Source organism: Schistocerca piceifrons, chromosome 2 (assembly GCF_021461385.2).
Source record: "Schistocerca piceifrons isolate TAMUIC-IGC-003096 chromosome 2, iqSchPice1.1, whole genome shotgun sequence".
NCBI lineage: Eukaryota > Metazoa > Arthropoda > Insecta > Orthoptera > Acrididae > Schistocerca > Schistocerca piceifrons.
The window spans coordinates 137,646,265-137,672,057 of record NC_060139.1 but is presented as its reverse complement, the minus strand read 5'-3'; the positions used below and the strand labels follow the sequence as shown (position 1 = coordinate 137,672,057).

The window sequence follows — 25,793 nt, the reverse complement described above, 5'->3', positions numbered from 1 at the left end:
ATTGAGTTCATGTTACTTGCAGTCATAACATTTTCTCTTGTCTGTTTCTTTAACCATTGATTTAGCAATGACATTGTTTTCGACATGCTGTGATTCACAGTAACTACCTGCTTCTTTTGTGTCAGGTTACAACACAGTAGTAGCTACATTTGACTTTCAGAGAAATGCTCTGTCTTAGCTTAAGCCATCTGTTTAATATCGCAAATGCCAAATATTCTGCGTAGTCATCCATTTACATATTGTTCTAAGAACAATTTGAAACAGGTGGCTGGACAGTTGTTACTGCTAATTAATGGAGTTGTGATTTCAGTTCAAGAAAGCTGCTCCTGATGGAATGTCTTTTAACCTTATTATAATTAATCAGATTTCTTTTAAAACAAGAGGGTAATCAATAGACTTGCCCTTTTATAATGTATGCCAGGCAATGAATTTTCACACATCTACACAGTGAAACAACTGCATTGACCTGGGGAGAAATCATAACAGTGACTCTGCAGTATTAAATTGCAATTTTTGTGCTTCCTTTGCTGTGTGAAGGTGATAAACAAAAGCTTGATGGATACTATATATAATATAGACACACACACATACACACAAAGGAAATACTATTTGTAAAAACTCACATGACCTTGATGAAATACTAAATATGTTTATGTATAAAAACAAAGATGAGGTGACTTACCGAACAAAAGCGCTGGCAGGTCGATAGACACACAAACAAACACAAACATACACACAAAATTCAAGCTTTCGCAACAAACTGTTGGCTCATCAGGAAAGAGGGAAGGAGAGGGGAAGACGAAAGGAAGTGGGTTTTAAAGGAGAGGGTAAGGAGTCATTCCAATCCCGGGAGCGGAAAGACTTACCTTAGGGGGAAAAAAGGACAGGTATACACTCGCACACACGCACATATCCATCCACACATACAGACACAAGCAGACATATGTTTATGAATATGTGTGTGTACCATACATCAGGGTCCCAGCAACTCACCAGTACAATGTGTCTATCCGATGCTGTCATTTGTGAAACTAAAATAGTTTGAAAACAAAGAAAATATGTAAACAATAAAAAACCCATTTTCTTCCTAGTTTAAAGGTTTCTACACCTATATCTGTACTCTGCAAACTACTGTGAAGTGCTTGACGGAGGATACGCCACATTGTACCAGTTATTAGGGTTTCTTCCTGTTCCATTCATGTATTGAGTGCAGAAAGAATGATTCTTTAAATGCCTCTTTGCATGCTCTAATTAATCAAATCTTGTCCTCACAGAGCCCGTGTGAGTGATAAGTCAGGCGTTGCAGTGTATTCATAGAATCATCATTTAAAGTCAGTTCTTGAAACTTTGTAAGTAGCTTTCTCGAGATAGTTTACATCTATCTTCAAGAGTCTGTCAGTTCAGTTTCTTCGGAATCTCTGTGACACTCTGCCCTGTGTCAAACAAACCTGTGACCATCCGTGCTGCCCTTCTTTGTATATGTTCAGTATCCCCTGTTAGTCCTATTTGGTTTGAGTCCCATACATTGAGCAATATTCCAGAACAGGTCACACGAGTGACATGTAAGCAATCTCATTTGTAAACTGATTGCACTTCTCCAGGATTCTACCGAAAACCAAAGTCTATCACCTGCTTTGCCCACAACTGACTCTATGTGATCATTGTGTTTCATATCCCTAGAAAGTGTTACACCCAGATATTTGTGGGAGTTGGCCAATTCCATCGGTGACAGGTTGATATTATAATCAGATGGTACTGTTCTTCATTTTGTGAAGTGCACAGTGTAACATTTCTGAACATTTTAAGCAAGTTGTCAGTCTTTGCACCGTTTTGAAATCTTATCAAGATTGGACAACATTTATGCACCTTTTTTTGAGACAGTACTTCACTGTAGATAACTGCATTATCTGCAAAAGTGTGAGGTTACTATTAATATTATCTCCTAGGTCAGTAATGTAAAAAATGAATGGCAAGGGTCCCAACACACTTCCCTGGGGCACACGCGAAGTTACTTCTGCATCTGATGATGACTCTGCAACCAAGATAAACATGCTGCATTCTCCCTACCAAAAAGTTCTCAATCCAGTCACAAATTTTGCTTGATTGCAATAAGCATAGATGTGGTACTGTGTCAAATGTTTTCATAAAACAAGAAATTCAGCATCTACCTGTTGCCTTGATCCAAAGCTTTCAGTATGTCATGTGAGAAAAGTGTGAGTTGACTTCTGCATGATTGATGTTTTCAGAATCCATGCTGGTTAGCATGGAGGAGGTAATTCTCTTCAAGATGCCTCATTATGTTTGAGTTCAGAATAAGTTTTAAGATTCTACAATAAATCAGTGTCAAGAATATTGGATGATAATTTTGTGGATCACTTCTACTGTCCTTCTTGTAAACTGGTGAGACATGTGCTTTCATCCTTCTTCTAGTGGGCATTGTTTCTTGTTCAAGGGATGTATGTTAGATTACAGTTAGAACAGTGGCTAATTCAGCCTCGAGTTGGGTGTAGAATCTGATAGGGATCCCATTATATCCTGGAGAGCTCTGTTCAATTTTAATGAATTCAATTGTTTCTCAACACACTGACACTAATATTGATTTCACTCATGTCTTCAGTGGTATGAGGAATTAAATTGGGGCAATTCTCCTGTTTTTTTTCCTGTGTACAGAAACATTTGAAAACAGAGTTAAACATTTCTGCATTTGCTTTGTTACCCTGAAGTTCATTTCTGTCTGGTTCATGAGTGACTGGCCACTAACTTTGGTGCCACTAACAGCCTTTACACATGACCAGAATTTCTTGGGTTTTGTGAGAGATCATTTGATTATATTCTGCTATTGTTGTCATTTAAGGCCTTATACATTGCTCTCTTGACAGCCAAACACATTTCATTCAGCATCTCTCTATCTACAGCTCTATGCTTTGTCCTACACCTATTATGCAGTAGTCTCTCTTTCTTTAGAAGCTTTTTATGGTGATTGTATACCATGTGGAGGGTTCTTCCCAACATGAGCTGTTCTACTGGGCAATTATCTCTCCATGCATGGACGACTACTTATTTGAACTTGAGCCATAGTTCCAGTATATGCTCATGTCCTGTACTGAAAGTCTCAAGTTTTGTGTTGAGATATGACAGTACTGCTTTTTTATCTAGTTTACTGAATATATACATCTTTCTTCTTGTTTTGACAAAATAATTTAATTGGATAGATAAAAAGCTACTCACCAAGCAGCAGCAGAACACACATGTAAAAGAAGGTTGTAACTAGGCAAGTATTCGGAGCTAGTGGCTCCATCTTCAGGCAAAAGGGTTGAAGGGGAAGGAAGAGGGGTAAGGAAATGGACTGGAGAGGTCTAGGAAAAGGGGTAAGTTTTGGGAAAGTCACTCAGAACTGTGGGTCAGGGGAGACTTACCACCCAGTATGAGAAGTGAAAAACTGATTGTTGGGGACTGCATCAGAAAGATTTGAAAACCTGGGAGCTTAAAGGTGGAAGACAGGGTAATATTCAACACAGAGATTACTGCTTAAACATCATGCATGAATTACTAGAAGTTAAAAGCAGAGTGCATTCTATGTAACAGAGGTGGGAGAGGGGCAGTAAAACATGGGTGGGTAAGACAATGAAAGATGTAGAAAACAAAAAAGGGAGTGAAGCAAAGAGTAGTTAATGTAAAGAAATGCTGAGACAGAAGAAATTAACATAAATTAAGGCCAGGTGGGTGACGAGAACCAAGGACATGTTGTAGCACTAGCTCCCCCCTGCAAAGTTCTGAGAAACTGGTGTCTGGGGGAAGAATCCAGACTGCATGTGTGGTGAATCAGGTGCTGAGATGATGATTCTTATGTTGTATAGCATGCTCTGCAACTGGATATTGTGTGTTGCTAGTATACACCCTCTGCCTATGTCCATTCATCCTAATTGACAATTTGGTGGTAGTCATGCCGATGTAAAAGGCTGAACAGTGTTTACATATCAGCTGGTATGACGTGTTGTTTCACAGATGGCCCTTCCTTTGATAGTATATGTTTTGCCAGTTACAGGTCTCCTATAAGCGGTGGTAGGAGGGTGCGTAGGTCAAGTGTTGCAGCGGGGATGGTCGCAGGGGTAGGAGCCATAGGGTAGGGAGATGGGTGAACGAGGAGTATAGGGTTTGACAACAATATTGCGAAGATTGGAAGGGCAACAAAAAGCTGTTGTAGGTTTTGTGGGCAAAATTTCAGATAGAATGGATCTCATTTCAACGCATGATTTTAGGAAGTCATGGACCTGTCAAAGTAACTGATCAATACATTCCATACCAGGATAATACTGAGTTACCAGCAGTGTGCTCTGAAGATGGTTTTTGTTGGGATCAGTATTACCAGGATTGGATGTAATGGCCCAGGAATTCTGTTTTTGTACTAGGCTGATGTGCTAATTACGTGCAGTGAAGGCTGAGATGAGAATGGTGGTGTATTGCTGTAAAGAATCTGCATCCGAACAAATATGTTTACCTAGATTGCCAAGGCTGTATGGGAGGGAATGTCTGACATGGAAAGTATGGCAACTGTCACAATGTAAGCACTGTTGTTTGTTGGTAAGTTTTATGTGGACGGAAGTGTCTAGTTGGGCTTTGGTGAGAACGAGATCAACATCAAGGAAAGTGGCATGGGATTCGGAATAGGACCGTGTGAAATTTAATTGGGAGATGGTATTCAGAGTGTTGAGGAATTTTAACAGTTCAGACTCAGCATGAGTCCATATGGTAAAAATGTCATTGATTTATCTAAACCAAACCAGGGGCTGAAGACTTATGGATCCCAGGAAAGCCCTCTCCTAGTAACCCATGAAAAGGTTTGGCATAGGAAGGAGTCATCCTGATTTCCATGGCCGTACCCCTGATCTGTTTTTATATGTCTGTCCCTTCTGTTTGTCCTTTGTGCTTTGGTAATCATTGTTGCCACAATTGTGTCATGGTCACTTTGATAAGGACATCCTTGGAAAGGTCAGGTCTGTCTGTTGCTGTTAGGGCCGCTGTATTTTCATGATGAATGGGGCTCTGAACTATCTGTTCTAGTTAGTTTTCAGAGAAAGCATTTAGTAATGTTTCACAGGATGTCTTGTCAAGCATGCCACTAACAAAACTGTAGTTTTCCCATTTGATTTTTGGATTATTTAAGTTTCCACTGATGATTACAGTATGATTGGGAAATTTACATGCAAGTGAACTGAGGTTTTCTCTAAAGTTTCCAGTTACATTAGGAGGGTAGTCTTGTGGGTGATAGAAGGATCCAATTACCATTTTATGCCCACACCTGATACACTTGAAACAATCTTGCATGCTGCTTCAATTTCTGTTTTGGTGGATTTGAGCGTCTTGTCTGCTGTGACAAATACACCACCTCCATTTGCCATTAGTGTATCATTTCAGCACACTTACATTTTACCCAAAAATTATGCTGCTATCAATTTCAGCCAACTTTCTGTATGTAATGCAGACTGTGTGTGCTGTAAGGAGAAGTAACACATTTCATTGTACTGTACCAGGAATATGGGTTTAGGGAATGCCAGGAATAGAACTATTGAATCATTTTTTTTAAACATGAAATTTAAAGATATTCTTATCTAGATAATAATAAACTGAAAAATTTTGGGGCATCCATTTGCAACCTTTTTGTCAGAATTCTATCTCTACTGTCACGGTATACGTACCAGTATATGATTTGTGGTTAAAAAGCATAGATTATTTCCAATTGTACTACAGCAATCACCAATTGTTCTCTAGGAAAGAACAAAATATTTGTTTGGACAAGACTGTTTTAACCATTGTGTATAAAAATGTACACTACATTTGATGTTACATTCCTAAATTAAAAGTGTATATTGATAAGAAATCGAGGATAGAATAAATGCTTGTGCAAGGCTAGATTACACTCCTCAAATATAGGAGGAAATGCTGACCAGTGAACAGATGTGTAGAAAGAACAATAAATTTCTAACATTTCAAAGTTGTGTGTGTGTGTGTGTGTGTGTGTTTGTTTTAGTTATGTCAGGAGGAGGACAGTTTCTCAACCTTCCTACATGTCTGTCTGTTGCTGAGTGCCTCTACTATTTGGCGAGTAGTAATCAGTTGTAAAGATGCAAAATACTCCAACCAGAATTAAAGACTGTGTTCTTGGTGTTTCTATTGTTGGTACTTATAACATCTTAAGCACTAACAGGTGGATACAACATATTATACTGGAAAACTATAATACAAACTTACACAATAATTATGATATAATACAAACTTATACAATAATTATGAAGTATATTCTGACAGAAAGTGTTATTTCTTTCAGTTTTTCTGTTTGATAATCAAAAATGCACATATAATGTGAGAAAGTAAATTTATTTGTGGTTTTTGGTTGATAGAGGCTGTGATTTTACTTTTCACGTTGTTATTTCTGTCACAATTTCTTTTTTGCTAGATGTTCTTGTATACGTCTTTCATAAACATAAATTTCAAACTGTGTTCCATCAAACTCATCAGTCTGCATACCTTGTGGGACATCTGGATCCTGAACCCTCACATATTCTTCCACTTTGAATTCTTCAGGGAAAAATGCATCACAATGATGTACTCGATTGATTCGTGTGAGATACAGACGATGAAAATAAGGTGACAGCAAGCAAAGTTTGTATATCTGAGCTCCACCCAATACCCACACTCTGTATGGTTGAGGCTGGAGGTTCTTGATGAAATTAATTGCATTGTCCAATGAACTGCACACTACTGTGTCAGATATATCAGAAGGAACAGTAGTCATGGACCTGCTAATAACTATGTTCATTGCACCAGGAAAGGGACGTGTAGCCACTTCTCCCATTGTTTCCCATGTTCTGTGCCCAACTATTATGACATTCCTTTGTCCTTGTGGTGGTTTTGTAATTTTGAGAAAATACTTGAACTCAGAAGTGAGCTTCCATGGAAGCATATTCTTTTGTCCAATACCCATATTTCTATCAGCAGCTGCTATAAGGTCTAACTTAACAGATTTCTCCATATTGATGCTGATGGTGACAAAACTTCTGTATGTCTGTGAAAAACATGTGACAAAATATTAGTGTAATATCCTGTAGGCATAGGAAATGTGTAATATGTACTTAGTTTATTATACTTGTGAAAGTATTTCTGTCATTGTGTTCAGTCAAATTTTTATGACTCACAGCATCTCACTTAATATGTAACACTATATTTGAGAATTCACAGTTATTTAAATGTCATTGTTAACAAAAATACAAATTTCATTATTTATTCAGAGGCCTCACTTGTACTGATAAATTATTTCATTGTATTTATTAATAGAGTTGTATGATAAACAAGCCAAGTAGTTTAATTATTGTTAATAATCTTATAATTAATTTGTTTTCATTCCAAAATTAGTTATTTACTTTTGGCAAATATTATTTTTATACAGGATGCTTACCTGCTCTAATTTTCTCTCTTCTTAATCTGTAATTTTTTCCAGTTAATTTTCTGTTACTTTCTTCAGCTGGGAATAAATGTTTCTCAGTTGATATAAAGGCTTCCAAATCTTGTTGAGAATCTACACTTCCAGCCTGTTTGGGACTGCCATGTGAATCAGTTACATAACTGGTTTCTCACATTTACTATGTGGCAAAGTCCTGGTGTACTACTCATCTTAAAAACATTTAGTTCAGTTAGGCTGTTTAATACCTAATTCTAATGCCTTTGAAATTACTTTTGAAGTTATTTACCCAGGTTTGCTGTTTGAATAGATACTATTCTTAGAGGTATGTGAGCACAGTAAACATTATTTTAGGTGTGGAGTGTTCATTAATCCAGATTTGTAGCTTGCTATGAATTTTGTCATACAGAGGTTATGATTTCTTGTATTTACTTCTAACTTAATATACTGGAAGAAAAAATTTTTCTTAAGCTTGAGGAAATTTCCATTGCTTGTACAGTTAAGGAGACTCCTCTGACTGCTTCACAGCTTGGAGCAGTGGCCAACATCTGGTGAAAGTATCAGTGTATTGCCCTGCATAAAAACATTGATTTCCTCCAGACTGCCAACTTAAGTGTTTTCGGTAGTATTAGTAATGGTGTTTTTTGTTTGTTTGTATAGGTGTCTCTTGAGTATTAGTGTCATTTCTGTGAAATGTGTGTCAAATTATCTATTTGCATGAACACTAGAATATAATTGTAGGAAGCTACAGTTGAAATGGAATAGATATGATAAGCTGTAATAAAAAATAACAAAAAATAATTATATTCTGTTTTATACTTTTAGATTCATTAAATCAGAACAGTATAACTTTAATTACATGAGCTGCTTTTTGACACCTCACAAATTGCCTTTCCTCTACCTCTCTCTTACTTTCCTGGACTAAATAATATTCATTATTTTGACATAACTTTATTTTATCTAGCAACTGTTTATTTTACAAAACACTTTGTTGTGGAGATGCACAGTTTGATAATGATAGAAGCCCAACACAAAATAGGATATCAAAGTTACTGAAGTTTTTTTTTTCCCCCAGACTGCTGCTGCAATAGATAGACATGTGTTGGTTAGATAGCAACCTTCTTGACTTGGAATTAGTCTCATGTAAAACTTTTGTTGTTCACAGAAAACAACTGCAGCATCTCCTATGGAAATTAAGGCACTTCATGAGGTAACACAGGAACAAGAGAAAAAAATTAAATATCTGGAAGATTTACTTAATGCACAGGTGTGTGCCTTTTTTTACTGCATTACAACTTCTTATCAAAGGTGTTATTACCTATATTTTTCAGCTTGTTTTATTATTAGAGCGTATAAATTATACTTTTCTGTTTGAACACCATCCACTTAAAAAAGCTGCAATTAACCCTAACTTTACAAGGGACTTGTTTACCCATTTGCTCCTTGATTATTGTTAAGAAAAAAATATGTCATTTAAAGACTTAAAAATTTTGAACAAGCTGTCAGCAGTGTGTTTTTACTAGCAAATTAATTATTTTCTATAATTACTGCAACCTTGCCTGCTGATAAAGGTGTGCTATTTTCACCAACACTTCAGGTCGTTAGATGTTTGCGTTATTCCATAAACCAATAATGGGGAGATCTGGGAACTGAATTTATTGTCAAGCTGTAATCCCATGATGTGAATACTTTGGATCTCTTTCCATTTGGTGCTTACATTGGTTGGAGATCTCTTGCAGGATCTAATTCTTTTTGAAATTTAATAAGCTGTCCTTTTTAAATCTGCATTTCACTTAATGTTTCTGAGGATACATTTGTTGTCTTCAGGTAAACCAAATTTGAAATTTTGCAGAGCAATTTTTGAAAGATCATTAATAGACACAATGGTTAGAGGTACCAAGATTGAAGCATGGGTGCACCACACACAATTACGTTCCAGTCAGATGACAACATAACATACTTATTGCTCTTTCATATTAATGCCCTTTTTTTGTTAGAAAAATCTTGAACCATTCTGCAAAATGTCTATCATGGCATGCTATTCTAATATAGTAAAAATGAATTATTTTTTGTAATTATGCAGTCAAACACCTTTGACAAGTCACAGAAAATACTGATAGCTTTTAATTTTTTATTTGATGAGTTGAAAAAATTCTCATTTCATGAAATAGTGTTCTCAATATAAGAACTCTTCAAAATCCAAAATATGAAATTGAAAGTACAGTACCTCTTTTCAGGTGCTTAAGAAACTACTTTGGCATAATCTTTTCTAAAATTTTTGAGATGCAGGCAAAAGTTTAGTGGTATATATCTTTCCTTTTACAGAAGCTTAACTGCTGTGTGACTTGGCTTATCAGGTAATGTTCTGCTTATATAAATGATTGGTTACATAAATAACTTAAGATCTTGTTAAACTCACAGGCACACCCTTTAATTAATTTTGTTAATATTTATCAGAATAGCTACAGTAGTTAAGATCAAAAGATTTGAAGGCAGATTTTTCTTTTTCTCATGAAGTGTGTCATACTGATGGTGATAAAGTTATTGTAATGGTGAGTTGAGATTTTCTCAGCATTATTTATTGAAGTTGGCAACTTTGTGTTATTAGTACCAGAGATAAAGTATTTATTAAAATTAATTTTTCCACTACACATGTTGCCAGTGAGTGATTTATTCTTGAAGTGGTGTGCTGCTTCTCCATTTCGGTTTTACCTGTCTCCTCTTTCAATATACCACATGCTATTTTCTTTTGTAGCCTGGTGTGTCTATCATAATAAATTTGCTTGGCTATCTGCATCACGTTCCTCAGAATTATGCAGTACTAATGTCATATAAGTATGAAAGTTGTTAGTGGCTAACCCTCCCAGATAGGTTCTTTTTTGTCATTTAAAATATCTGTACTGTCCAGCTCATGACTTTAAACCCTTTCTTGATGTAGTAATTTTTTTTCTTACAAACTAACCTGTTCTTAAATACTGTGGTGTGGATTTGAGATCACTAAGTTTCTCCCACAGACAGCTTTTTGTGGCACACTCAGGGGACTGGTTTCATTTGATAGTTTTTTAGTCTTGCTGCTGGAGGGGTAGCTTAAAACTTTGTTTATAACCAGATTTTGTACAAAATTGGTATTACAGGGAACTACATTTTATTCTGTGATTTTATACTGTACCTCTACTTCCAAAAGCATGTAAAAATAAGAACATTAATGTTGTTTGCTCAGTACTGGACTACAAACCTAGAGGTTGAAGGTTCAGTATCAATCAGTTCCAGGATTTTGTCTGTTATTATTTCTTTCTGTATGTGAAAAATCTGAAGTTGTATCATTATTTGCAGTCTAATAAACTGCAACTCCCTCTATAACTGTCTGGGTAAGACAGTTCATAGGTTGGAGGAAGGCAGATGGTGCCAGTGATCCTATGGAAGACATAAAGAAATTAAAAGAATCTAAAAACTTCTGCATAGTTCCCCCAGTTCAGAACACCGAACAATGGAAACATCTCGGAAAAATGGAATAACAAGAAAGACAGTATAATATGGTGAATGTAATACTTGGAGAATTATTTACATAGTGTTTGTTTAAGAAAATTGTATGTGATTGTAAAAAAGATTGTAATACCTTTAATTAATAATAGGAAAGGGAACACAAAAGATATAAGTCCTATAAACTTGTTGGCGTTGTATGAGAGATCTACATTTCTATTAAAATTCTCACTGACCACATATGTTTTGCTTTAGTTAGGGCAAGAAAGGACCTAGTGTATGAATGGATGTAGGATAGTGGGCTATCCTACACAGCAATTAATGTTAATAGAAATATTAGCTTCTCATAGCTGGGTTTCACAGTCAAGCAAAACTTTGTAAAATAACATCACATTTACCTTTGATGGTAAAATTCTTTATTTTAACAACCCACTATTGCAGTTTTGACAATTTGGCTATTATAAAATGGAACTAATTGTGCTTTAATACATGTCAAACCCTAAAAATAATGTAACATAATATGCTTGTCATCATCACATTTGTATGTTGTATCTCTAACTGTAAGACAGCATCTACATTAGAGGTGAGTAGGTACTGATAAAATTTGGTAACATGACTATGCTGTCAACTCTATTAATCAATTTTCTACAATATAATTGCAAAATAATTTAATTGGATAGATAAAAGGTCTGCTCACCAAATGGTGGCAGAAAACACACATAAAAGAGGGTTGTAATTAGGCAAGCTTTCGCAGCCAGTGGCTCCTTCGTCAGGCAGAAGGGTTGAAGGGGAAGGAAGAGGGGTAAAGGAAAGGGACTGCAGAGGTCTAAAAAGAGGGGTAGATTAGGGGAAAGTCACCCAGAACCGCAGTTCAGGGGAGACTTACCGCACGAACAAGAGGGAAAGAGTCTTGTAAGTGATTAAAGGGTGGTGAAACCACGAGTGGTTGACACATTATTGGGCATCCACACCTTGTCACATATCGTAGAGGTCGGGCATTTGCGAGCTCTGGAAGAAGGATAGGCAACGACTTGTGGCTGAGTATAATGATGGTGCAGGCACAGTGCTGATGCAGGCTCAAGTTCAACATTGGCTCCTAAGTGTTCCCATGTTGACCTTATGACACTGTCAGTGATGATTGTAGAGGATACAGAATCATCAAGATTGGACTGTGCATCAGTGGAAACATGTCTGGTCGGGTGAATACCATTACTTGTTACACCAGTTAACTGGTTTTGTGTGGTTAAGTCATCATCTAGGTAAATGCCTGCCATGCACATAGGCAAGTGGAAGCAGTATTAGAGTGTGTGGGAGATTGACGTGGGGTTCCATTGGACTTGTTGTGGTAATCAAAGGCACCATGACAAATGTGGATTGCATGGACATTATGGACCACCTGCATGCATTCATGAAGGATTCTTCCCCAACAGCAACAGCATCGTCCAGCAAGATAACTCCACATATGCCAGAATTGTGCTAAAGTGGTTTGAGTAATGTGATGATAAACTCACATTGATTTCTTGGCCACCAACTTTCAATCATTTGAAACTGATTGGAAAACGTGGCATATATTGGGGATCAACTCTGCACCAACTGACCTTCAGTCCATAAATTACGTGACTTGTGTAGACATCTGATGCCCTTGGAAATCTACCAAGGGCTTGTCAAATCCATATTAGCTAGAATCACTGCTGTCTTGCATTCCAAAGTGGAATCAGTATGCTACTAAGCAAATGTTCATTATGTTTTAGCTGATCAGTGTACAAAGTGCGGCTATAAAATGATGGGATTGATGCTGTCACAGAAGTAGTATGCTTGCACCAAAAATGAACAACCAGTAGCTGTGAAGCATGAAGCTTTCTCAGTTGAATGCAGTAACTCTGGTTTCTGTAGACAAATCAGTGTGGCCATAGCTTTCATTTGTGTAAGAGCTGTTGTTTCCTTTTACCAGGAAAATGATAAGTGTAATAATAGATCAATGAATTGTCATGAAGTTTCATATGAAACTTTTAAAAACTGCTACTGAAAACTATATTTTACTAAAAGAAGTGCGTGGCAAAGACTGTTTATCGCGCACACAAGTTTTTGACTGTCTCATGGGTTTCCAATACAGCTGAGAATACATTGAAAATGGCTTACACTCTGGATGCCCTTAAAATCAAAACATATGAAAAGTATAGAAAAGGTAACGTGGTTCGATCTGACCAATGATTGAGTATTAAGTCAAATGCTGAAACTGTAGGAATTGAGAAAGAATACATAAAGCATATTTTACATAACGAGTGTAACATGAGAAAATTGGATGTGAAACTGGTGCCAAAAATTCTCAAGGTTGAACAAAATGAACCTTGTGAAAATTATTGTACTGACACTTCGATTACCATCAGAAATGATCCTAATTCCTTGGAAAAATTGAAAACATGATTGATCTTGGTTTTTCATATATGATCCATGTTTTGAGTGCCGATTCATGCATTGGAAGTGCTCAACTTCACCAAGAGCGAAAAAAGTTTGAATGAGGCAATCCAAGATTCAAAGCAATGAAGATTTTTTTATGGATTTGTGTATCTTCACTGGGTTCCTGAAGATCAAACTATTAACCAACATTACTGCCTTGAGGTCCGTGCTCAACTCTGAGAAAATAAGAAAAAAAGACTTGAATTGTGTAAGAATAAGTCTTGGGTTCTGCATCAAGACAACGCACTTGCGTGTACCGCATTAAACAGAATATCAGTCCATTGAAGCATTGAAAGAAACAGCGGCATGTGTCTTCCAGGAGCACACGGATAGAGACTTCCAATACTTTTTCTATCAATGGAAGATTTGCATGGAGTTCCGTATGGATAGAGGAGGAGAGTGTATTGAGGATGACAATAATTAAATATGTATAATTTAGAAGTAAAATATTTTACAGCAATAGTCCTGCGCGCGCGCGCGCACACACACACACACACACACACACACACACACACACACACACACACACACACATGTTTTTTATTCATTGTGATAAACTGTTGTACAAGGGGGAGATTGAGTCAGTAATTAAATTGTTGAAGACTAAAGACTCGTGGATATGACAGGGTATCTAGTAAGGTACTAAAGCACTGTGATAGCATGTTAGCCCAACACTCATCCCAAGATTTGCAATGATCCTAAGTGCAAATGTGACTGAACTAAGTTGTTTTAGGAGTTCCAGAATGCACTTTTTCCAGTTTAAATTATCATCAATATGGACACACAAGAATTTTTTAAAGCTTTTACCATTTTATTATTTCCTCACTCTGTGTTATGCTTATCATTGGTGTAGTATCTCTTTATGTGCAGAATTGAATATATTCTTTCATTTTAAAATTGAGGGGGATACCATTTGCAGAATGCCACTCAATGATACTTTTAAGAACTTTGTTTACCATTTCTTCCATTTCTGTATGTATGCTTGGATTGATTACAATGCCATCTCATCTGCAAAAATAACTAATTTTGATTGTTGTATGTTAGATGGAAGATTATTTGGGGAACCCCATATGTGATTTCTCACAAGTGACAATAATGTCTTCATTGGTTGAGTTACTAAGAACAACTTTCTGCATTCTTTTTGTTAGATATGATGTTATTCATTGGTTGGCTATACAATCAGTCCAATAAAACTTCAGTTTATGTGGGAGAATGCTGTTATTCACACAGTTATCTGCCTTAGGTAAATCACAGAAAGTATGAACCAGCACTATTTCATAATTTAAAGCTTGTAAAAATTGGTGAGTTAACGTGTAAATGACATTTTCAGTGGAGTAAATCTTCTGAAATCCAAATTGTGATTTGCTGAGAATATTATTGTTGCTCAGGTGAGCTACTATTATAGAATGCTTAACTCTCTCAAACCGTTCGAAAATGATGTCAGCGGTGTAACAGATCAAAGTCATAAATTGGAAACACTGACAAAATCAGATGAGTTTTTATTTTGAGAGGATATATATATTCTTAATTTCAGCAGGAGACGTTGGTGATCATCATCATCATCATCATCATCAGCCAATTCGATCATTAAATAATGTGGCCTCTTCGAGTCGTGGATTCAGGTAGGCTTTCAGCAGTCTTCTCCAAGTGGGACGGTCTTGGGCAGTTCTCTGCCAGGTGTTGCCAGCGATCTTCTTGATGTCTTTGTCCCATCTGTCTGGTGGTCTTCCTCTAGGCCTCCGGTGCTCTCTCGGACTCCACTCCAGTACTAGCTTCGTCCATCTGTTGTCTTTTCTTCTTGCGACATGCCCAGCCCACTGCCATTTCAAGGAACCTACTGTCTCTAAGATGTCATTAACCTTCGTCACAGACCGGATGTCATCTGCCCTTTTCCTGTCCTTTCTTGTATAGCCCAGCATTGATCTCTCCATGGTTCTCTGTGCTGTCCTAAGTTTCCCTTCTCACCTTCGAGTTATGTTGTGTGACATTAATGTTAAATTTTCCAAAGTAATAGCCCCACAGTCGGATCTCAGTGGTGCTGAGAAGAAGATACAGACTCTTCAAGTCTGTACATATAACTATCGCTCTCTAATAGGCAACGACAGACTAGAAGAGATTGACAAAGAGCTTACAAAAATCAACTGGAGTATTGTCGGTTTAAGCGAAGTACGCCGAAAAGGGGAAGACTGTCTCAGTTTGCAGTCTGGCAACTTGTTTTACTTTTGTGGCGACCCAGAAGGAAAACTCAATGGAGTTGGGTTCTTAATCAACAAGAATATTGCTGATAGAGTATCTGTCTTAGGAGGAACTTCCAGCAGGACAGCTCGAATGGTCCTGAAGGTGTCGAATAGGTACAAAATACAGATTGTTCAGGTGTATGCTCCCACCTCAAGTCACCATGACGAAGAAATTGAATCCTTTTATGAAAGTCTGGATAGCACCTGTAAAAAAGGTAGCGATTGTCACTTCCAGATGGTCATTGGCGATTTCAATGCAAAAGTTGGCACCAAGAAACAAGGCGACACAGTGGTGGGCAACTATGGGATTGACGACTGAAATGATAGAGGTGAGAGATTAGTCCAGTACGCTGAGTACACCAGTGTGTCCATCATGAACACGTTCTTTAACAAGCACCCTGACCGAAAATGGACTTGGAGGAGCCCAAATTTCAGTGTCAAAAATGAGATAGACTTTATTCTGTCAAACATTCCACAGATTGTAAAAGACGTATCAGTGCTAAATCAGTTCAACACTGGCAGTGATCACTGTCTTGTGAGAGCAAGGGTCGAACTCAATGTAAGAAATGAAAGGAATAAACTTATGAAAGGGGAAGAGAAGGGTAATCAACCTCAAAAATCTGGAAGAACGTTCCTCGAAATTCCAAGAAGTCCTCCAAAGCAAGTTCCACATAACTAAAGATGGTGATTTGGTGGAAATGATTGTTTCAAGTGCACAAGAAGTCGGTGGCCTATGCCAAAAAAATAAACAACCAAAGAAATTCAGTGCCAAAACTGAAACCCTTTTACAACAGAGGAGAGAAATGAAAATCCAAACCGATCGTGACATGGTATCGTATTCTGAACTATGTAAGGCAGTGAGAAGAGAAATGAAAACTGACATACAGAAATTCACTGAAGACACCTTACGAGCAAGCTTGGAGAACAACACAAGTTTAAAGTCAGCCAAATGCAAACTTACAATCGGTAATAAGCAGATCATCGCACTCGATGGAAATGACAGTCGAATCACTGAAAAGGAGGAGGTTTTGAAGTTCATCAGAGACTTTTATAGCAATTTGTATAGCAATCCAAGGGAAAATTTGAGTGTATCTAAATTAAATGATGTACCTAGTGTTCCAGATATACTCCCATCGGAAGTCAAGTGTGCTCTAGATACCATGAAGAAGGGAACAGTGCCGGGTGATGATGAGCTCAGTGTTGACATCTTAAAACTGGCAGGAGAGGTAACAATAAATCACTTGGCAAAAGTATTTACTTCCTGCCTGCACTATGCTTCAATCCCATTATCGTGGAACAAGGCTAAGATTATATTGATACACAAGAAAGGAAGTATTCACAATATTAAAAACTACCGTCCTGTCAGCTTGCTCTCAATTTTGTACAAAATTTTCACAAAGATCTTGTTAAACCGAATTAGTTCCACCCTAGACTCAGCCCAACCTATAGAACAAGCAGGATTCCGAAGCAATTTTAGCGCTATTGACCACATTCTGACCATTAGTGAAGTGATAAGCAGAGCGAATGAATACCAACTGCCTCTCTGCATTGCCTTTGTTGACTTTGAAAAGGCATTTGACTCCGTTAGCCATACAAGAAGTTGGTGATACAGTCATGTAATTGAATTTTATGAGATTTGTTTCTTCAACTTATTGCTGGGATTTTTCTCAAGAACTGTTCATCCTTATCCTCTCTGTTATATTTGAGAAATGATTATTAAATATGTTTGCTACCTGTGACTCATCGTTTGTAGCCCTTCAATTCAGTTCAATAGTGATGTTGTCTTGCTCTGTGGCTAGTTATCGTGTGTCTTGATTCACTACATTCCATATAGTCTTTTAAGTCTGTTGTCTTGATTACTGATTTCTGACATTACTGCTTGTTTCTTGCTTTTTTTGGCAAGTTTTCTTAGCAATTTGGAGAAGTTTTTGTAGCATGCAGCTACTCCAGGATCTCTACTTGTTCTTGAGAACAGATACATTTCCCCTTTTCTTTCACAATACTTTAATCCCTTCTAGTGATCAATAGTTTTTTGCATGGCTGTTTTTGATGTCTTTTCTGATTAGCTTACACAGAAAGCTATTTTCAGATAATTATATAAATTTATCATGGGATCTCTTTCAAATTCTGATGGTGGCAGGGGTAAAATACAGGGAGCGTAAGGCTATTTACAATTTGTGCAGAAACCAGATGGCAGTTGCAAGAGTCTAGTGCATGAAAGGGAAGCAGTGGTTGGGAAGGGAGTGAGACAGGGTTGTAGCGTATCCCCAATGTTATTCAATCTGTATATTGAGCAAGCAGTAAAGGAAACAGAAGAAAAATTTGGAGTAGGAATTAAAATCCATGGAGAAGAAATAAAAACTTTGAGGTTCGCCGATGGCATTGTAATTCTGTCAGAGACAGTAAAGGACCTGGGAGAGCAGTTGAATGGCATTGATGGTGTCTTGAAAGGAGGATATAAGATGAACATTAACAAAAGCAAAATGAGGAGAATGGAATGCAGTCAAATTAAATCAAGTGATGCTGAGGGCATTAGATTAGGAAATGAGGCATTTAAAGTGGTAAATGAGTTTTGCTATTTGGGAAGCAAAAAAACTGATGATGGTTGAAGTAGAGAAGATATAAAATGTAGACTGGCAATGGCAAGGAAAGTGCTTCTGAAGAACAGAAATTTGTTGACATTGAGTATAGATGCAAGTGTCAGGAAGTCTTTTCTGAAATTATTTGTGTGGAGTGTAGCCATGCGTGGAAGTGAAACATGGACGATAAATAGTTTGGACAAGAAGAGAATAGAAGCTTTCGAAATGTGGTGCTACAGAGGATTGCTGAAGATTAGATGGGTAGATCACATAACTAATGAGGAGGTATTGAATAGAATTAGGGAGAAGAGAAATTTGTGGCACAACTTGATTAGAAGAAGGGATCAGTAGGTAAGACATGTTCTGAGGCATCAAGGGATCACCAATTTAGTATTGGAGGACAGCATAGAGGGTAAAAATCGTAGAGAGAGACCAAGAGATGAAAACACTAAGCAGATTCAGAAGGATGTAGGTTGCAGTAGTTACTTGGAGATGGAGAAGCTTGCACAGTATAGAGTAGTATGGAGAGTTGCATCAAACCAGTCTCTGCACCACAATAACAACACGAGATAGATTAAATTTTATGTTAGCATTTGGTTCATTATAAATTTCATCCCAGGTCATCTCATGTAAACTGCTCTCAAAATCATTTGTCCTGGAGTCATCAATTATTCTGACTGATTTCCACTGAGGAGTATCCATACTGTAAGACCCTATCTTATCTGTCCTAATTAATTGTGTATCATGGTCAGAGAGAGCATTTGTCACTGGGTAGACGTATGTTTTCTTACTTTGTGTATCACCAAAGAAAACATTATCTATTAGGGTCCAACTATCTTTATCCACCCATATTGGAAAGTTAATTACTGAGATTAAATTGTAGGATCCAAATAAGGTTCCCAGATCATTTTTCCTATCAGAGTCCTTTAGATAATCTATATTGAAGGCACCACAGACCCTTAAATGCTTGCTGGTGTTTGACAGATAGCATAGTAAAACAACAAAAACAATCAATTTTTGACTAAATAAATTAATTGGATAGATAAAAAATCTACTCACCAAGTGGTGGCGGAACACACACATAAAATAAGGTTAAAATGAGCCTAATTATAACCTCCTTTTGTATGTGTGATCTGCCGCCACTTGGTGAGTAGTCTTTTTGTCTATCCAATTAATTTAGATTGCATAATAAAGAATCCAGATTCATCATAGACAGTTCAAAATTTCCTAGTGGGGATCTGTATACAGTTACTATTGCAAGTGAGCTAGTTTTCAGTATTAATTCACAAGTGCACACTTCTGTGTGCTCATCACTAATCACTACAAATCTACTTGTCTCAATGTTTTTGAACTTGTGTTGTGTCTGATTGATTCCTCCTTTTCCCATATTAGATAAAACTAGTTTAAGATAAGACAGTAAATGTAATGATAAGGGATATGACATGGTGTCTGACTGGGCTACAGTTAAGTTGTCAGTGTCTCGGGGGTCAATGCTGGGAAACAGAAAATACGTATTTTACATGTTATTAACTTTTCTGGTGTTATTTTCGAGTACTGACTCGTTACATGGTCATGGAATTTTGCTCCTCAGTTTAGTCCTGCAGAACTAAATGTGTAAAGTTAAATAGAAAAAAAAATATGCAGGACTTGTGAGAGGGGGGGGGGGGGGGGGGGGGGAATTAAATTATCCTAGAACATAGAGTACAGACTGTTTACTCATTACAGACTTCCCACTCACCCCAAAGAATGACTACCTAAACTGCATATTTAGCACTGCTGAATGCAATGGGCCTTAACAACCAGTACATCGCATGGGTTCATTTTGTTGTGAGCCTGATGAAAGTAAATTATGCTGCTTCTGGGGCAAGTCAGTAATTTTGGTACTATATCACAGTTCACAGTCACGACAGGTGTTAACATTGCTAAAATGGAGTCCCCAGTCTTTCGTTTGTTGCTTTGTAGTATAGCCATTATCAAGCTGTAGTTTCAGTAGCCAGTGTGAAGTAAAGCTTGGCTACAATATAATATCCAGCAGTGAACTGAAGATCAGAATGACAGGATCATTGTGTTTCTCTCAGAGAAATAAGGAGGGAGACAAGGGGGGAGGATGTTAGCAACAGTTACACCCCAGTATTCTTACAACTGAAGCACAGTCACACGTCTTTGCACTGCAAAGCCCAAAAATTAAATATTGCCTGACACTTTTGTTTAACTAAACTTCCTGCAAACTGTAATTTCGAAAACATTTATTCACTATCTGATGTGTATGAATCAATGTTTTTCCTGAATAAACCACTGGCCCCCATGATTCTGAATATTTTTTCATGAAATTCTGATGTAATCTGGCCATTTTTAAAATTATGTCATCTCATTTGCACATAATGAGTCATTTATTCCAGCACTTGTAAAACCATATCCCACTGACAGGAAATTTTTTCACGTAACTTTCTTGGAAGTCTTGAAGACAAATTCTGTGTGACAAAACTTGTTAATTTTTCGTATAGTTCATATTTATTTGTACTGTCCATAGTACTGTAGCTACTTTCATCCAGAAACACATGTATCCGCATCATTAATGAGATGTTTTCTTTTTGCCTCTTCTTCTTTGGGGTACACACTTGAATCCTGCTCCTTCCAGCATTGTGTTCCTCTTCCAACAATCTGCGCACCATCAACTTACTTAACATTAACATGTTGCTTATAAGTTTGTGATGGAACTGATTTGTAGCCATTTTTGAAATGTTTTTGTATTTTATGATACCCACAAACAAGCTGAATACTTGGTAAGTACAAATACCTGGAGTACCCGATACAGTAAAACAGCTGGATCACACAGTACAGAGAAATTTTCCTGAAATAATGTAAATTTTAGCTGTTGAAGAAACAAATAGTGAAATATTATTTTATAACAAAATTGTTAAGGCCTTCGTGGCCACTTGTTGACAAACTACCTATTTGCATCTGTCTCGAGTTCTTTGGCCGACATTCATCTGATGATTTTGCTGACGTTTCGCCAGCACGAGTGGCTGGCATTGTCAAAGCTTCACCCTCCATTGCTGGTGATGAACTGGAGCCGAGCTCATGGACGCAGACTATATTTACCTGGCACGCCAATGTCAGAGGGCTTCTCCGCGGTCATTCCCAGTGTGGTTCTCCTCTTGCTACCTGCGATGGTTGTTCGCTGCAGTACGGGAAGCCAGGATCCGTTTACCTTAAAGCTTTCTTCTTTCTTGGTGAAGCTATTCCCGTGTTTGTGTATTTCTACAGCTTCTCTGAACAAGCAGGTGTGATAGTGTTTCTGTACAGCCAGAACTTCTGTGTTGGCGAATTTTATTACGTGGTCAGTCTCATTCAGTGCGTGCTCTGCCACGGCCGATTTCTCCACCTGCCCCAGCCTGCAATGTGGCTTATGTTCTTTGATCCTGGTGTTGATTGATCGTCCAGTCATTCCGACAAATTTTTCCGCTTGTGCGTGGTATACGGTATATTCCCGACATTGCAAGTGGGTCCCTTTCCTCCTTTGCCGATCTAAGACACTCTTTGATCTTTCTTGTCGGTTTGAAAATTGTCTTTACGCCACGTTTGCTCAATATACGGCCGATTCTGTACGTCACTCTGGGAATGTATGGCAGAAAGGCCATACCCGACATTTCTTTTTCTGATTCGTTACTTCGCTGAGTGTTTGGCTCTATTACACTTCTAATAGAATTTGTGGAGTACCCATTGCTCCTCAGAACACTTCCCAGGTGTTGAATTTCGCATCTGAGGTGTTGCGGCTCACATATTCGTCCTGCTTGCGTTACGAGCGTATTAATCATGCCTCTTTTCTGGCTTGGGTGGTGGTTTGGTAATTTGTGCAGGTATCGGTCCGTGTGTATCAGTTTTCTACACACGCTGTGTCCCAGGTTTTTGCCATCCCTTGTGACCAGCACATCTAGAAATGGCAGTTTTTTGTCCTTTTCTACTTCCATGGTAAATTTTATATTTGTATGGACGCTGTTCAAGTGTCTTAGGAAGTCAGCGAGCTGTTCTTCACCATGGCTCCACACAACGAAAGTATCATCGACGTATCTATACCACACCTTAGGTTTGCAAGTCGCCAAGTCCAGTGCCTGTGCTTCGAATTGTTCCATGAAGAAGTTGGCCACCACTGGACTAAGAGGACTACCCATGGTGACGCCTTTGAGCTGTTCGTAGAAATCGCCATTCCACGTGAAATAGCTAGTGGTGTGACATGCATGGAAGAGCTTTGTGATGTCTTGCGGGAAAATGGAACCAATGTGCTTCAGAGCGTCACTGAGTGGCACTTTCATAAACAAAGAAACAATATCCGAGCTGACCAGGATGTCGTTTGGTGCAAGTTTTAGTTTCTTCAGCTTCTCAATGAAATGTCCTGAGTTCTTTGTGTATGAGTTGATCTTCCACACGTGTGGTTGGAGTACAGAGGCCAAGTGTTTTGCCAGTTTATACTTCAGCGTGCTAGGAGCGCTAACAATCGGTAGTATTGGAACACAGTTCTTATGGATCTTAGGTAATCCATACAGCTGAGGTGTTACGGCTTCTGTGTTGCGCAGGTTTCTCTGTATGTCTGCCGGCAGAGAAGACACCTTGATTAACTGATTCGTATTCCATACGATATGCTGCGCCGGATCTGCGCTTAGTTTTCCGTATGCTGTCGGATCTAATAGGTCTAGGATCTTCTGCGCATAATCTTCAGTCTTCATTACGACAGTCACATTCCCCTCATCGGCAGGCAGTACTAATATACTCATGTCAGCGTTAAGATTCTTAAAAGCTTGTACCTCTTCTTTCTTCAGATTGCAAGTTGGTGGTTTAGATCGGTGCTGTATCCTGGCTGTTTGTTGGTACTTCCTGTGCACTATCACAAGGAAGTGTCTGTCCTTCAAAAAGGAGGGAATTTCGATATCATCCTGTGAACTATACCTATTGAGGACATCATTGCTAACACTGAAGCAGTGATTCGGACCCTTCCTTATGAAAGGACTGAGGAAATACACACTGAAACATCCAGGATACTGCGCTGTGCTAAACCACCAGCTTGTAATCTGAAGAAAGAAGAGGTACAAGCTATTAAGAATCTTAACATTGACAAGAGTATATTGGTACTGCCTGCCAATGAGGGGAATGCGACCGTCGTAATTATGTGTCTATGACCCAGGACTACCTGGAGATCCGGGGAAAACCCGGGAATTTTTTCATCTGGGAAAAAACGGGGATAAACCAGTAAATTTTTTGGAATTTCAGGAATTTTTTTTGTTTTGGCTTTCAGTTAAATTTTTGTAATTTTGACTGGTAAGAAACAGTACTCTAACAAAAGATATTATGTATCCCACTTCTGCAGAATAATACTTCAGCAATGAAACATGAATGAGAAAAAAAAAATCCTATGTTGCAAAGGAAATGCGCCATATAAAACAACAAAACACGGTGCTCATACAAGCGTCTGCCAACAGCAAAAGGTGTTAAAGGCCTTAGGAAGACTGTGCAATGCTTCGTAACAACAAATTGCCTCCGTCTCCAATGAGCATGATGTCACAATTGTTTACTTTAGATTCATTTGAGCAGTTGTGGGTGGTCTCATGCGCATGCGCTGTTGAGTCGCGCATGTGTAGTACTTTCTCCCCGCTTCTGGCTGCAGAAGTGTGGCTGTTAGCTGTATAAGCAGCAGCAGCAACAAGCAGCAAGATGTTACCTGGCAAAATTTTACTGGCGTGTGCAAGTTGCCACATTCACTGGGGGCAAACCGGGGAATCTACCCCGGGCGGCAATTTCAGGGAATGGGAGGGGGCCGCCAAATTCATAGAGGAAAAAACCCTTGTTTCACAAAGCGCCTATATCCAGCGCACATTGGTCTGTTGATTAGTCATATGATTTTGAAACGCATCCCTGTTGGTTTTTGAACATTTTTGAGCATATTCTAAGTTTATTTCTGAGTGAATCATAAGACAAATTTTGAATGTGTGTATAGTGTACGTCATGTATCTCCCAGGGGTATCCCCTTTGCATCTAGAAATAAACTTTCCTGCAGACAGAAGGGGACGGGGCGCTACGAACTGAGCAAAATAAACCCGAACGGGTGAATGGCAATCGCTGTTTGTTTATGTGGTTGACTGGGTTTGCAAATGATCAGCGTTGTTATAATTACCAGCAGAATCCATAGATTCAGATTGCCAGAGTGGAAGTAAACGACACAGGATTGATAGGTAAGAAAGATTTCGTATTTTCTTCTTGGTGTATCCAAGAAAATGAAATTTTGATAGAAAATTTTAGGCCAGACCGCTACACTAGTAAGAACCAGTTCTACCGTCCCCGGTAGCAGCTGCCCGAGTTCTATTCTGGGAGTAGCGCAGAAAACGCATTGTATGATTAAGTAATAACGCCTAACCGGAGAATAAACGCGGGATAACTGAACCGTTGATTGTGGCAGGGTTAGTGAAGTTAACTGGAGAATAAGTTACGTAATTAGTGATGACAAGATTGTTTGTTAGAATGAGGAAGGAGAAGAAACAGGGACATCACACAAATTAGGGAAGAATAAGACGATTCCAAATTTATATAAAAATTTCATAGTAATACTTTTCGATCTCATGCTTGAGAAGCTGGAGCGTATGAATGAAGTATGAAACTATTTCCGAACATAAAACCTTTTGCTTGTAGTAGGCCTGATAAGCGTTTGATATTGGTACTTCATGAATTATATTTTCTCGTGTTATAAAAATGACCATTTGTGCCAAAACAGTCTCGTTTATTTGGTGTTTGTTACAATAGCTGCAATATTAGACAGGCCTATTTTGTTTTACATAGCAGACAGTGACAAAAACATGTAATCAGATTGAGAAACCACACAAGTCTTGGGTACTGTCTGCATTAACAGCTTTTTCAGTGAAACTTCCGGGCAGATTAAAACTGTGTGACGAACCGAAACTCGAACCGGGGACCTTTGCCTTTTGGGGCAAGTGCTCTACCAACTGAGCTACCCAAGCACGACTCATTCTGGCAACATCCCCTAAGCTGTGACTAAGCCATGTCTCCGCAATATCCTTTCTTCCAGGAGTGCTAGTTCTGCAAGGTATGCAGGAGAGCTTCTGCGAAGTTTGGAAGGTAGGAGACGAGGTACTGGTGGAATTAAAGCTGTGAGGTGGGGCGTGAGTTGTGCTTGGGTAGCTTAGTTGGTAGAGCACTTGCCCGCAAAAGGCAAAGGTGCTGAGTTTGAGTCTCAGTCCGGCACACAGTTTTAATCTGCCAGGATGTTTCATATCAGCTCAGACTCCACTACAGAGTGAAAATTTCATTCTGGAAACATCCCCTAGGCTGTGGCTAAGCCATGTCTCTGCAATATCCTTTCTTCCAGGAGTGCTCATTCTGCAAGGTATGCAGGAGAGCTTCTGCAAAGTTTGGAAGGTAGGAGATGAAGTACTGGTGGAATTAAAACCGTGAGGATAGAGCGGAGTCATGCTTGGGTAGCTCAGTTGGTAGAGCACTTGCCCGCGAAAGGCAAAGGTCCTGAGTTCGAATCTCAGTCCAGCACACAGTTTTAATCTGCCAGGAAGTTTCATGTCAGCG

At 38.4% G+C, this 25,793-nt stretch overlaps 2 protein-coding genes and 1 non-coding gene across 4 annotated transcripts in view; 2 read left to right on the top strand and 1 right to left on the bottom strand.

Moving 5' to 3' along the window:
* The window catches only part of LOC124777442 (cilium assembly protein DZIP1-like), a 286,339-nt gene that overhangs the window by 29,846 nt on the left and 230,700 nt on the right, over positions 1 to 25,793 (top strand). For both annotated transcript variants that reach the window (XM_047252852.1, XM_047252853.1), the window contains one exon: positions 8,622 to 8,723. In XM_047252852.1, the coding sequence (XP_047108808.1) occupies positions 8,622 to 8,723 (102 nt within the window). The remainder of the gene's footprint in view (positions 1 to 8,621; positions 8,724 to 25,793) is intronic.
* Positions 6,357 to 7,597, bottom strand: LOC124777443 (dihydrofolate reductase-like). The gene is made up of 2 exons (XM_047252854.1): positions 7,454 to 7,597; positions 6,357 to 7,063 (listed from the first exon to the last, which is right to left on the bottom strand). The coding sequence occupies exon 2, from the start codon at positions 7,028 to 7,030 to the stop codon at positions 6,434 to 6,436; it is 597 nt and encodes a 198-aa protein (XP_047108810.1). The 5' UTR covers positions 7,031 to 7,063; positions 7,454 to 7,597; the 3' UTR covers positions 6,357 to 6,433.
* Trnas-cga lies at positions 25,684 to 25,758 on the top strand. The gene has a single exon. It is a non-coding gene; the product is annotated as a tRNA-Ser (tRNA).